The 14,453-nt window shown below is 47.9% G+C and overlaps 5 protein-coding genes across 5 annotated transcripts; 4 read left to right on the top strand and 1 right to left on the bottom strand.

The window, feature by feature from the left end:
* Nucleotides 1–21: 21 nt before the first annotated feature.
* Nucleotides 22–1,112, top strand: N7466_009717 (Bax Inhibitor family protein; the record flags this gene model as incomplete). The annotated part of the gene is made up of 2 exons (XM_057169106.1): nucleotides 22–548; nucleotides 629–1,112. 2 exons carry the CDS (start codon nucleotides 22–24, stop codon nucleotides 1,110–1,112), a joined length of 1,011 nt encoding a protein of 336 aa, XP_057017812.1.
* Nucleotides 1,113–1,593: 481 nt separating this feature from the next.
* Nucleotides 1,594–2,337, bottom strand: N7466_009716 (uncharacterized protein; the record flags this gene model as incomplete). Its single annotated transcript, XM_057169105.1, has 1 exon — nucleotides 1,594–2,337. One exon carries the CDS (start codon nucleotides 2,335–2,337, stop codon nucleotides 1,594–1,596), a length of 744 nt encoding a protein of 247 aa, XP_057017811.1.
* A 1,008-nt stretch (nucleotides 2,338–3,345) lies between these two features.
* On the top strand, nucleotides 3,346–3,974 carry N7466_009715 (RBM8 family RNA-binding protein; the record flags this gene model as incomplete). The annotated part of the gene is made up of 2 exons (XM_057169104.1): nucleotides 3,346–3,621; nucleotides 3,747–3,974. 2 exons carry the CDS (start codon nucleotides 3,346–3,348, stop codon nucleotides 3,972–3,974), a joined length of 504 nt encoding a protein of 167 aa, XP_057017810.1.
* A 1,224-nt stretch (nucleotides 3,975–5,198) lies between these two features.
* N7466_009714 (putative glycosyl hydrolase) lies at nucleotides 5,199–6,938 on the top strand (the record flags this gene model as incomplete). The annotated part of the gene is made up of 1 exon (XM_057169103.1): nucleotides 5,199–6,938. The coding sequence occupies one exon, from the start codon at nucleotides 5,199–5,201 to the stop codon at nucleotides 6,936–6,938; it is 1,740 nt and encodes a 579-aa protein (XP_057017809.1).
* Nucleotides 6,939–13,309: 6,371 nt separating this feature from the next.
* N7466_009713 (short coiled-coil protein) lies at nucleotides 13,310–13,957 on the top strand (the record flags this gene model as incomplete). The annotated part of the gene is made up of 2 exons (XM_057169102.1): nucleotides 13,310–13,629; nucleotides 13,774–13,957. 2 exons carry the CDS (start codon nucleotides 13,310–13,312, stop codon nucleotides 13,955–13,957), a joined length of 504 nt encoding a protein of 167 aa, XP_057017808.1.
* Nucleotides 13,958–14,453: the final 496 nt, after the last annotated feature.

The raw sequence follows: 14,453 nt of genomic DNA, 5'->3' as shown, positions 1-14,453 counted from the left end.
CTTCTCGTCTACGACATCGTCATGGCGTTCTTTCTTCGGCGTCCTTTCGCCGTCTCCTCGGCGCTTCGCCAAGCTCCCAAGCTTTCCAACACTACTCGCTTTATCCACAACTCGCCGTTGAAGCCCACACAAGCACCTAAGCCTCAGCCTACCGCGTCATCGGTCTTCTCGAAGTCCCGCCAGACCTTCCAGAATGCCTTCCGTCGCACTTACATGCAGCAGTCCTACAATGCCAACACTGGCAGCATGGGCCAAAAGCTGATGTATGGTGCTGCTATAGTCGGTGGTACTGTGTTGGCTACCAACTTTGTCTTCAACCGTGAAACCCGCGAAGATGGCGGCATGCCCCATTTTGAACGGAGCTACTTGAACGAAACTTTCATGCACACTGGTCTTGGTCTCGGTATTATCGCTATTGCTGCTCGCGCTCTGCACACCACTGGTTGGTCATACCGTCTCATGGCCATGAACCCATGGGCTGTCCTTGGTGTTGGTCTGGTTGGCAGCATTGGCTCGATGTACGGCACTTTCTACACTTCCCCGGATAAGTAAGTATTGTATTCTACCTCCCCTATGAGAAATAACGTTTTTTCCAGTGTTCTTTTCTTGATACTAATACCCTCAATAGCTACGTCATGAAGTACGGCTTCTGGACCCTTTTCAACCTCACCCAGGCTGCTCTCCTCTCTCCTCTGATGTTCTATAACCCTGCTCTGCTCGCTCGTGCTGGTATCTACACCGTCGGTTTGATGGGCTCAATTGCCTTTGTTGGAGCTACTGCCAAGCAGGAGAAGTACCTGTACCTCGGTGGTCCTCTCCTTGCCGGTGTCGTCCTTGTCGCTATCTCTGGACTTGCCCCCATGGTTCTCCCCGCCACTGCCGCCCGTACCCTGATGTGGTCTGAACGCATCTGGCTGTACGGTGGACTGGCTGTCTTCGGTGGCTTCACCCTCTACGATGTCCAGAAGGTCCTGCACCACGCCCGTCTGGCTGAGCGTGGCTACATGAAGCGTGATGTTGTCAACGAGAGTGTCAACCTCGAACTCGACTTCATTAACATCTTTGTTCGCATGGTCCAGATTCTGAGCATGCGCAACAACAGCCGGAAATAAGCAATTTTCCTGGCACCATGGTTGGTTTTAAACTGACCTAAGTTTTTTGAGATTTTGTATACTTAACGAATTGCGCTTCTTTCCCCTGCTTATTCCTGCCCTATTACCTCTCCCAACGGGAAATTCCTTTTGCAATACCAATGGGGATACATCTCCACTCCTTTTTTTGAAACATCATTTAAGAAAATCATTCAAAAAAATCACAATATCATCATACAATTCAAAGACCTGGTATTCCTTGTTTTCTTTTCGGACCATATCTGATTCTTTTTTTTTTTTTTCATCAATTTTTTTGTTGGTGTGATAAAAGGTTGTATTGGATCGACTTACTAGGACCCAGCTAGTACTAAGAGGTACGCATCTCATAAATTTGGAAGGACTAAATGATTCCCACAGTATTCCTCCCGATCTCTCTTTAAAAGCTTCATTTCCCTGAGTTCCATCAATTCACCCACGTTCAATGTGCTCACACTCATTCTCATTAGAGACTTTTGAACCCCAAATCACTCGAATCCAAATCCTTGTGCTTCCGACCCGGAGCCTTGGAAATATCCGCCGCGGCGAATCCTCTAGCTGTGGGCTTGTCCTCCAGGCCAAAGCGAGCCGCCAGGTTTGAAACGTTCGTTTCCGCGTCAGATCCATCTAAACGGGGTGTCCTTGCCGGAGCCTTCACATTCGCGAACGCCCACACGTGCTTCGACCCCAGTTCATCCTCAATTTTAGACCAATCTAAACCTGCGACCTCAGAATTATGCAATCTGGACCTCACCCGGTGCCATATTGCTGGGTTGATTTTGCGATAGGTGAGAAGAATCAGGGAGACGGTCTGCCAGCCTTCAATACGATCACTGGGTAGGCGCAGTTGGAGGATTTGTTCGCCGTCCAGACCCTTGGTGAGGTATTCGTAGAGTGGGCCTCCGTTGCTCTGGGCACCTTGGTCCCAACCGTATGTCTGGTGACGGATCCTGAGCTTTGTGCTGAAGTATTCCAGGTCATCTGCAGAACACCAATCCAAGCCGGAGTCAGGGCCAGAGCCAGGACCAGTTCCTTTCATCCTAGACTTTGGGGAATCGAAACTGACGGTTAACAGCAGGGAGTTGTCTGCGAGTCCCTCCAGGTTGACCAACGTATGGTTTATCTGGTCGAATTGAACCCATGTTTCTTGTTGAACCTTGGGCCAAACTTTTGGGGTCCCGGACTTTCTGTTTGAGGAGCATATGACCATCGACGATGTCGAAGGTCACGTCAAGCTCGGTATGAGGGACCACCATATCGTGGATGTTGCCTGTTTTCGTGTTTCGAATGAGTAGCTCGATCGATTTTCGAATTGGCTCTGGCGGTGCCGCTTGGCAGCCACATGACGGCTCGCCACTGATTTGAGGGACAGGATGTTAGTTAATCTGAAGGTATTTTGGGGTAGATATATGGGGAATACCAGTGTAGGGCCATCCTTCTTCAGTGATATGCCTTCCTCGAATCTGGGGTTTATCGGCACCAATTCATGCCTGGGGACATGGTAAAGAAGAGATGATTGGCACTTTGGGAAGGATAGAGTCAGGACTTGGTTGATGGGAGGAGAGAAATAATTGTAAACATGGGCTTAATAATCGACGTAACCAGCATGCGTTGCTAGTGTCTTGTGATTTCCCTCATTTCGTCTCGGTTCCATAGTATGTTTTCCAATCGTTTTGTACACATAAACCTGGAAAGTTTTATAGCACAACGCCCCGGCAACCGAGTCGAATTAGATAAAACGAATCAGTTTTCACGTGTAAAAGAAGCCTCTGAGTATGAAAACATTTGATTTTACACATATAAGATTGAACATAACTTGAAGTGAGAGCAGGTTCACGAGTACCCCAGATCATTTATGCCCCGAGTCTTAAAAGTCTTGGGTCTGTTGCTGCAATCAAATGAACTTTGAATTGGCCTTTGGAGTACAACAACATTGGACTAATTTTTGTGAAAGTACCGAGGACCAATAAAATGATTCCTCTAATTTAATTTAAATGGAACATAATAGTTTTCAACTTGTGAACAACAAATATACGCATTGTGGTAAGAAGTGATATCTCATAGATCTAAAATGGCACATGGGAGGCGCTAAGCCTAAAAAGGAATGCAACTCAGCCAGAGCTTTTCCCCTTCCGCGTTCACATCAGCACATTGAACAACCACCTGCGCACTGCCATTCTTTACCGCCTCCCCTCTTCTGACCCAAGTATCCTTCGAAATGTCAAACGAAATGGAAGTCGACCCGCCCATTGCCCAAGATGAGGTGCCCGAGCAGCAGGAGCAGGAACAGGAGCCAGAGCAGGAGCAGAACCGTGGCTTCGAGCCTCACACCCAGTCCGGCGCCGTGGCTGTGCGCAGCATTGAAGGATGGATTGTCATTGTCTCCAATATCCACGAAGAAGCTTCAGAAGAGGATATCACCGACCTTTTTGCAGAGCATGGCGAGATTAAGAACTTCAACTTGAACCTTGACCGACGGACAGGTTATGTCAAGGTACGTCATGATAGGCTTATACCCTTTGGTTCTCACTGCGCAGATCAGTTGTGTCAGCACTCAATGGATTGCATGATTACTGCGCTTGTTCTTGGAGAATCTATTCGCTGACTGGCTCACTCTAGGGATACGCATTGATTGAATACTCGACCCTCCCCGAAGCCACCGAGGCTATCAAGAACCTGAACGGCACCAAGCTCCTTGAACAGACCATCTCGGTGGACTACGCCTTTGTCCGCCCACCCCCAGCTAGCAAGGGAGGAGCTAAAGGAGCGGCCAAGGGAACTCGCAACGCCCGCGGTCGTAGCCGCAGTCCAAACCGAAGCCGCAGCCCGGAGGCTGACCGCAACTAAGCTATTGATCCCCCATGAGAGATGATTTTATTCATATTTGCGGGGATGCAAACTGCTTGTCTCTTTTCTATTAATACCTGGGTTACCCTTTTTTCGTCGTTTCTTCCTCCAGCGCTTCTTTCTCGCTTTTTTCTTTCCATCTCACCCCCGCATACCCCTCCACGACGCTCTTGATGGATGACGAACAATCGGTGTCCCTACTACGCCGGCCTAAAATCTCTCCTTGGATGCTCTTTAAAATGCTCGTGCTACACGCTGTGACGGGATTGAGCACACCCATGGGAGAGTTATGTGTCGGCGCCTCATTACATCGCCTCGGAAGGTATGGCATTCTTGTCTCGGGCAAGCTGATTGTCTCATGCTGACTTGACCTGAAGAGGTAAATAAAAGAATGCCATTAAACCTTGATGTTGGTCTACCAAAAGGCCATCTTTTACGCATTTGCTGTCCTCCATCGGATGGTTTGATCCAGATAGCAACGACCTAACTTCACAATCTAAAAAGGGTCATGGAGCTCATATGCCAGAAAGATTTTTTTTACCTGCAATATAAAAAGCCGAATATCCAACCAGATTTCAATCCCTTATCTTCCGCTAGTAGTTAAAGTTGCCTTGCAGCCATTCGTTACTCTAGGGTCATATTTACACCAATGAATTCAAAGCTTTAGATTGGCAGTATACAGGATAGATAAGTATGCTGGAGGTTTCTGCTGTTTCGTATTGTCGTATCCATGAACCTTAGAAGGTTAAGTTTCGATTTCGATGTGAAGAGTCAATTCTAAACCCCTACAATGACCTCCCCCAGGACAGCCCTTTTGTCCGAGCGTTGCGGCTCGGCGTCTCTAGATTCCCCACGGCCTGCATCACACGACCCATGTGGCACGGCACGACCAATGCATGGCCACTTGTGATGCAGCCATAGACGCACCTCCGTGCCCTAAGCGTCCCTTCATTTATAACAATTTTCCATGTCATTCTTTACGTACTTGGCATTGAGCACCTGTGTCGAATCCAAGTGGGGTCATGGGGGGGGGGGGGGTGACTAAGCTCCATGGTCACCCTTGGCTTGGGGCCAAACCCTCTTTCTCCCCATTTCCCCGCATTAGAGGCTGGCGCTATCCTGGTTGTTGGTTGCAGGTGACTTGGTGCGATTTCTGATATTATTATAGAGGGGAAGTCGGCCTCAACTCTTGCGCATCGTACAATTCCCTTTCTACCAGGCAGGATGACTCTGTGGCCCCCTTCCCAGATCCCTGCCGGGCCCACACGGTCTCTGTATACTATGATGCTTGCGATATTCCTACTTTCCCTATGCGCCGTGACCAATGCACTTGCAACTCAGCCACAAAGGCTTCTCGGGGAATCCCTGCCTGCAGCGCAGGGATCGCTTGAGTATTCTGAAGATGCTTTTGATGAGGCCGATCTTGCAGAAAGTGATGCGTCAGACGTGAACTCGTGGAGCTGGGAGACTCCTGCCCAGACCCTGCAAGATCTGCTGGGCGCATTGAACGTCATGCAAGACAAATACTTCTGTCTGTGGCTAGGTACATGGCCGACCAGCATTGATTGGACAGCTGCTGTCCTCGGAACGCATGTCGGCGCCGCATTGTCGTCGTTTACTTCCTCCTACAACTTTGACGCCGAACAACCGCACAACGTTTCTTTCGCCGGACTCGAGAACACAGTGAATCAATTCTTCAGCCAGCTTAACACTTTCTACTTTGGCGAGAACGCCTTTGCCCTGCGGAATCAGGCCTACGATGATATGCTTTGGGTGGTGCTGGACTGGCTGGAGAATATCAAGTTCCAGGACCTACATACCGGGCTGCACTATGCTTCCTCTAATGCCTCGAGTCTCTCGACCGAATCAAAATGGTATGGTACTCAGTTCCGCGACTCGGCTGCACACCGCGCGCGCATCTTTTACGAGCTCGCCTCGGTAGGATGGGACAAAACTCTCTGCGATGGTGGAATGATCTGGAATCCGTCCCTCACACCGTACAAAAACGCCATTACAAACGAGCTGTACATATCCGCAAGTATCGCAATGTATCTATACTTCCCAGGCGACCCCATCGACGCCCCATTCTTGACCACCAACCAAGACCCAGCCTCCGGCCTGCACAACCCCATCCACCTAAAAGCAGCAGTCGACGGATATAAATGGCTGCGCAATTCCAACATGACCGGTATACACGGCCTCTACGCAGACGGGTTCCACATCAGCGGCTGGCGCAGCTCCTCGAATCCAGGCACACGGAAGTGCGACGTGCTGAACAAGATGGTCTTCACATACAACCAGGGCGTCGTTCTCAGCGGGCTGAGAGGCCTCTGGCTCGCTACCGGCTCACAGGATTACCTCCGTGACGGCCATGAACTTATTCACAAAGTCCTCCGTGCTACAGGCTGGCCGCGGACTTCGTCAGCCCAGTGGGCCGGTCTCGGGCGCGGCGGTGTCCTCGAAGATACGTGCGACTCACACTCTAGCTGCTCGCAGGACGGGCAGACCTTTAAGGGAATATTTTTCCACCATCTGGCGGAATTCTGTCGCCCACTCCGGCCGCAGGAGGAACGATTCCTGGCGGGTGAAACGCCACGTCCGGCTGTAGATGGGGAATGGGAGCAGGTCTTCCGTCGGCATTTGAGTAGATGTCGTGCCTATGGGCCGTGGATCGAGCATAATGCCCGTGCGGCACTTATGACCCGCGATGACGAGGGCAAGTTCGGGATGTGGTGGGGGTTGCCATTCTCGTCTGCGCTGGCCGAGGGACTTGCGGATAGCAGTACTCTTCCCGAAGGCGCGGTGGATTACCGGAATGGCGAAATGGATGTCGGGGCCATGACGGCAGGTGTGCCGCGGGACTTTAATGATCGTGGCCGCGGTCGCACGGTTGAGACGCAATCTGGCGGTGTTGCGGTGCTACGGGCTCTGTTCCAGTGGCAGACGAGCGATGCCCTCTCATGATTCTATACGACGTACGTACGGGCCTGGTGTTTTGGGCGATACATATCATTAGTCATTATTAGGAGGGATTTGTTTATATTGCACAGTACATAGGCTTTGTACAATACAATCCCCTGTACTGGATTACTGGAATGGTTATTACTTATACCGAGCTTCCTACATAAAGCCCTCCAGCCACCTCCAAGCTAGGACAACATCCACCACCCTCGCACTAACTGACCGTGTACCCAGGTACAGCAGAAACAGTCAGATCCACAGCGGCTAAATCATCCAAATAGGCAAACAGTACTCCGGATATTCCGTAAGACCAATTCTACCTCCGTAAGCGACTGCTGGATCAATACAGTAGACATTGTCGCACCTATTCCCAGCATTCGAACATCGCCTCAACCCATGTTTCACCCCAAACGCCGGCAACACCCCCCAGAAACAGGACCGCTAGCTCAGCACCAAGTACTTCGATTCATGAAGCCATTGATCCTTTGGCATGAACTTTCAGCAGTACCCAACCCGACCCCGCCATACATACTCGGAACCATTTCTCTCAGCCGTGCACGGTTCATCAACCTTGCACTAGTCACAATCTAACCTGGATCGACCTGGCGGACCCAAGCTCCCACATTCCGGTGATAGTCGCCGCTCCACAGAAGCTACACGAGAGTGGAAACAAATAATAAATAATAAAGTAAAAAAATTTCAAAACAAGTATCCGGATCTAAAAACAGGATTGTGAGATCGAGAGGATCTGCGGATGTGGGACTGCCAGTATACAGAAGATATTGTGTATATGTATGGATATACGGTGTAAAGAGATCAATTGATGCCCCTGGAGGTGGACGATTATGCTTTTCCAAGGTTTGAAGGCTTTTTTCTTGCAATGTTCAAAGGTTACAATTTCTTTGGTGATACGTTCGGAGTTCTCGAGTTCGTGAGAATAGCGTAAGGATGAGTCAGATGTAAGAGATTGTTTAGTTATAACGTACGGAGTAACATTTCAAGGTTGAAGCTGCGGTAAGCATTCAAATGTTGGGTTTGCGCATACTAGTATGTACTAGCAAGTAGTATGTAAGTTTCAAGTTTGTACGGAGTATGATGTGGTTATTTTCATTCAACCTTGGAAGCTTGGCTTCAAGGTTGCAAACATTGAAATGTTTGATCTTACCTGATGTATAATTTTAAATAATTGATAACCTATTGGTTCAATGGTATGCTTACTTTCTGGTACGAAGCACTCGTCCTGTAGCTTATAATAAGCACCTTCAGGGTTGAAGCAGCTAAGCCGTAAAATTTCCGGTGTATTTCCGTTGCAGAAAAGATTGGATAAGCATGCGGTTGTTCATACATGAAGCAAGTCACTTGACCCTATGACATAAGGATTCTTCAGCCTTGCCAGCGCAAGGAGAAGAAATACTTGGAATCGGCATTCCAGCGACGCAATTGTCCTGTAAGTACAACTCAGACCGGACGATACCTATCCTCCAAGGTGTACCTAGTGGGAAAGACAAAATTTAAGCTAGATAACTGTACAGTTATGGAGCAAACGGTACGAATGCCCAGTTAAGCTAAGAGCTAAAGGGGGGAGGGGGGGAGGTCACGATAACCACCCAAAAACCAAATTGAACATTCAAGCACGGCATGGAGCACTCGACCCACTGTCAGGCAGCACAGCCCCCGGACTTTTCCAGCTTGTGACTACATATTCGATTGTTCGTTCAATACGGAATGCCAAAGCTCGTTGGATCTGCCTATATGGACAGGGAAATCATTATCCATAGTGCATATTGCGGTGGCTTCTGTACTCCGTACATGTAGGGCGGTGCTAGGGCCATTTATTGGATGCGATAGGCATCAACAGGCTGAATTTACGGGGACTTATCAGGTACCGAAGCACCACACCACTACAGTACACGAACCAACACACCACGCGAACCACCATCTGATGCCCCGATCTGGCGTATTTTGGGTATCCAACCCACGGAGCAGCAAAAGGACGATAGGAAATAATAAGAAAAGGAATGAAGCTACCTTACTGTACGTACAGTAAGAAACAGAAACAGAACACCACTTTGACAAGAAAGAAAAAAAATAAATACAAAATACCTGATTGGCCATGGCTGCAGAAGGAAATATCCCGCGGCAAAAGGGTGAACGTGGCCAGTGAGACGGTGCCAAAAATCGGTAGCCACGTCCTAACCCACCCGCACTAACCTAAAGAACGCGCGCCATCCGCAGCTGGGAGGGGGGGAAGGAAGTGGAGATTAGCGTGCTTTAAGACTAGCCTTACTTGACGCCCCCTCCGTAATTGACGATGGAAACGAGTTCGTACTGGTGGGGTGGGTAGGGAAAGGGCGGGATGGGAAAGGACGAGAGACGAATCATCAGGCATAGAGGGAGCTGCAGATCGGCAGGGTTGTTCAGTTTTGTTGATTTTTTGGGGGGTTTTTTTTCTTTTTTTCTTCTTTTTTTTGCCTCTTGCTGTTTTGACAAGGCAAGTGGGAATTGGGCGATTTTAAACAAGGTGGTTTCGATGAGGTTTTCGGTTACGTATACCCACTATACATGATCATGTACACTATGTAAATATTATAACCACCAGCTTACGGTGGTATGGTTTTATTTGTACGGAGTTATGTATTTTACGCCTTCCATGTTCTCTGGGGGTTACGTGGATGATTTACGGGGATCAAGAATAAGCAGTGTTTCTTGTCTCAGTTGCCCCCGTTAGCAAGTTCTTCTAAGGAAAGTTATGGAGCACACGGTACTTTGGCAAGGCAGAGAGAGAGAGGTGCTCGGTATTATATATGTGTATTATGTATTATGTATTGTGTATTGGTATTCCGGTGGAACCATCGCACAGACTCAAGTCACCAGGCCTGAGCGTCCTCTTTTGCCCCCTTCGCAGCGGGGATTCAGGAACGATGGCCACTGGTCATTGAAGGAGGGGTACACCCTCTGTAATTAGTACAAAGTATTAGGGAAGTATAATATTTGGGTTCAGAAAATACAGCCTGTACAGAAGATGTATGGAATATGTAGCTGAAGGGGGGAGGAAGGAGCACTCGAGAAAGCAACTAGTATGAATGAATTTTCCGATCGGTCACATATTCATTTTCGGTGGGTTCCACTTTCTCGAAACCTTGAGGATCAGTATAAAGAGATTAAACATGTACTAGCTTTACTCCGTAGTGTATACAAGAAATGATGAATCAAAAGAACATTGAAAGAGCATGAGTTCGAAGCCCGCATTACAATCCTGCAGAAAACCCGAAAGAAAAAGAAAAGAAAACAAAAACAAAAATGAACAGGGATTGTATGCCGTCATAGAGAGAATGCCTCGTGCAACGTGCCCCGGACAAAACTCGTGCAGGCGACGGGGGAGTGGCGCCGGCAGTTCTGATTCGAGTATTTTCACTACAGCCACCGTTCTCCCCAAATCCAAGCCACTGCCGGGACCAGGGACCCATGGATGATATTCTCGGGTCCGGTACCTGGTTTAGAAGGAACCCGATGAACAAAATTAGAGAAAGGAACAGGCTAAACTGGATAAGTAGAACACCAATTAAAAAGAAAATACATAGAGAAGCTCGTGGAAGATCAAGAACTTCGGTGCATTTACAAACTGATTAACATACACAGCAGGGAAGTGGACACCATGATTAATACTAATCCGTACACAATAAACAAATTATTATGTATTATGTATTATTTTTTTTTTCTTTTTTAATTGGAACCCCGGAGAAAGCAGAAGTCAAAGGAGGATTTTTTGACAGCACAGCAAGAGGCGCCTGACAGGCTGTTCCTGCCAAGGCCAACAAAGCAATATGTAGGAAGTGGAGAATCTTTTAGGATTTCCGCTGAGAAAGTTCAGGTGGAGAACGATTTGAAGCCATGCGGATCGGCGGTGATGACCCTGCTTGGTTTCACCTCCTTTTTTATTTTTCCACCAGATTTTGCATGTTAAGGACTTTCCGTATACATCACACGGCTACTGCTAGAACCCACGGGAATGGTTCGGGAAAGACGCGGTTGACCGGGGCCGATGAATCCCTCGTGACTCTCCGGTTGACTATGAGATATTTGGAACCATTCAAGTTTGTTATTATTCAATTTACGGGAAAGAACGGGTAGAGCAAGTCCACTTTCAGTGTATACTCCGTACATATATGATAATTGAATCGATTGGATAAATAATAAATTTGATATCAACGTGTGACCAGGATTATGGTACAACTTAAAGCTAAGGCTTAACCGAGCGGCAGAATCCCCCAAAGTCTTGGCATTGGTTTCGTTTTCTTTTTACTGGTAAAAACGCTGTAATTTTGGTTTTTGCCCTTTGCCTTTTTTTTTCCCTTTTCCTTTTCGCTTTTGGCTCACCTTTTTAGATTGGGCGTTCTTTAGTACTTTCTCGTACTTTTGACCAAAAAAAAAAATCTAAATCAAAAATTGATATCTCAGATAGATCTTCTTACATTTTGTACATCATATCCCTTTTGAGGCGTTTCGGGGGGGGGGGCAAGGAAATGATTTCCGTTTGCCACCATGCCAGGGAAAAACGTAAAACGAAAATGATTTTCCAAATGGAAACCAACAGAACCCGCCCTTTGTCAACCAACTTCCCGATTGCACTGTATGTTATGGTCATGGTACGGGGAAAAGTGCAGAACCAGTCATATGGCGTCATTCTCCGCTCCGTTGAGGCTCGATCGACATTACATAGCGCCCCTCTCTTGTTACCCCCCTGAGAGAGGCGGATGGAGATACGCTACGCTTGCTCCATACCCCAGCTGCATATGAAAGATATTGTATAGACCTTCAAGGAGTTGGGGTTGTTGATTTGGGATTCCAGATTTATCCAGAGACTTGAAAAAAATAAGCCTTGGCATTTGTTTCGAAGTTCAACGCCCGCCGTTTTCAGTGCATGGAATGCAGAAGGATCCAGGTACTCGGGTATCATATAGATGTGTACGGATGAAGTAGTATACAGGTACGTACTCGGTACCTTCAAATGTTTGACTTGTACCAGACTGAACCAATTAGTTGTGGTAAATAAAGGGGGGAAATTTACCCTATCCAGAGTTATCGGTAATGGTAACGGTAATCAGAGTACTTTCTGCCAGGGCGGTGGAAATCGTAGATATTTTGATTGGCTTATTCATTCAAGGTGGACCTGTGCCCTATTTGAACCAAGTCAGATAGTCAAGGACTAACCTGAGTGGATCCCGGAGAGGGAAGCGGTGTGCCGGTTCGTCTGCTAAACAGGGTTAAAAGGGGGATTTACACAGCAAAGACTGAGAGAGAAGAAGAAAAAAAAAGGGAAAAAAAATCGACAAAAAAAAAGGGTACAAAGGAGAAGTCCATACAAACAGAGTTGACTCTATACCGGACCTCATCCGGTTGCTCGGAACCTGATTCTTGCTTTTTATCTCTTCCTCTCACCGAAAGATATGCAATCTGTAATTCATAAATGTTTACTAAACTATTATCTGACTCACCTATATGATAATCAGTCAAGGGAATGAATCAAGGAACAAGATCATATAGTTAGTAAGAGTATTGTATAATATTTTATAATATGGTACTATCGTAATATTTCACTCAACTCCGTTGGAACCGTCATATAGATTTCAAGTAATGAGAACCTGACCAAAAAAACCAGCGAAAAGAAAAAAAAGAAAAAGGAAAAAAAAAGGAAAAATACAAGAAAACAGAAGAAGAGGGGGGGGACGATCAGTCGCATCCAACCAAGGGACTTGGCCCTCCACCTGCTGAAAAGGTGCTAAGATAGTCCGTACCGCCCACCGCTCTCGTACGACGGAAATCCCCATCCCATCTGGTAACACCGATACCTTCCCGAAGCTCTTCCTGTCCCTTTTTTGCTTTTTGCTTTGCTCTCTGCTTCACCTTCGTTCCTCGGCCTTCCAACCTCGTTCCTCCCCAACCCCAACGCCATCGACTGTCTCTTCCTGCCCTTCCCTCTCGACTTCTTCCCTCCAAACAGATCCTGCACAAAATTCGCCCAAATCGGAAATCCCCCTCTCAACACGCCCGTTCTCGTGGTCCCTCTCGATCTTCAAAACCCCCATCAACCTCAATCCGACTCCCCAATCGACCCCGGTAGCTACCTCAAGCGTAACACAGATTCTTCGTCTGGGGTGCATCGCTAGGGGTAGACCGTGGTCGTTCGAATTCGAAAATTTTGTTTTCCCGACCCGCGACGAGAAAGGAATTGACAGATCGACGACCTTGAAAAAAAAATTCACAACTCTTGCCCTTCAGCATACACAAAACAAAGAAACAGGAAACAGGAACAGCCGCCACACTGGACTCGCTAAACCCCATCTTTCTTGCGTCCGTTGCAAACAACCACCCATATGGCCTCTGATACGGAAATGACTGAAGCCTCTCCCGTGGATACCTTGCCGCAACCCAACGACGGTGGCCGTATGCATATGTCATCTTTGTCCTCATCTTCATCCATATCTGACGCCGAGACTGACCGCCGCGGTCGATCTGAACGCCCCCGAATGGCGAGCCGTAAACCGAGTGCATCTATACTCGTACCCCGTGACCACCCTGAAATTGAAATAGAAGAGGAAGAATTTCCTCCTGACGACGCCCGTGCCATGAGTCCCCGACGGAATTCCGCTGATCTGGAGCGATTGGGCAAAGAGGCTCGACAGACTCTCCAAGAGTGAGTGTTGTGTCCCCTCTTTCCCCCCCTTTTTGATTTCCAGATATTCCATACCCTGTTTTTTTTTTTTGGTTCTTGATTGAAAGAAAAGGGGGAAAGACAACAAACAGAATCCCTTTTCAGAAAGCTAACAAGCCTGAACAGACAAGCCAAGGCACTCCAATCCTCACTACAAGCCCTCGCCGAGCGAATCGACGCGGTCAAGTCGGATCATGACAAGCTGGAAAAGGACAATAAGATCCTCCAAGATTACATTGGTGGCCTCACTCGAAATATGACAAAGGGCGAAATGACCCGGAGTACAAAAGCACGCAAAGCTCAGAAATAGCTACACCTGGGAGGAGTGAGGAAAGAGTCGCAGGTGGACCGTCGCTGCTCCCTAGTGACCCAGCGACATAGGGATTTCTACACACGCTAGAGAGGAGTTTGGGCGGTACAACTCTCTTTTGATCACGATTCATCCCGATGTTTTGTTCGATTTCTCCTCACCTTTTTACGACTATCCTCACCTTCTCCCGTCCGCAACGCCCCAAATTTGACCCAAGAGGCTACCCCGAAGCTACAACCTAATTGCAATACCTGCAACTGCGGATTGAAGAACTTTTCGGAACAAGGGGCTCCTCAGAGAGGTACCAGAGTCTCATGAAGACTTCACTTGTACTATTTTCTCGATTGGACGTCTTTGCTTACGGTTATCGCCACTTTTGCATCTTCCCCCAAGCCACACCCGACCGGTTCGATGTGTGGCCAACTACATCTTTACACCTACTCTTTACGTCCCACGCCTTTCGTCATTGTCTCCACCTCCCCCTTCGCAACCCGGA

This window comes from Penicillium verhagenii, assembly GCF_028828195.1.
Source record: "Penicillium verhagenii strain IBT 33310 chromosome Unknown utg000009l_segment0_segment0, whole genome shotgun sequence".
Classification (NCBI taxonomy): Eukaryota; Fungi; Ascomycota; class Eurotiomycetes; order Eurotiales; family Aspergillaceae; genus Penicillium; species Penicillium verhagenii.
Note: the sequence above shows the minus strand (reverse complement) of the source record. Positions and strands in the feature narration are given on the sequence as shown.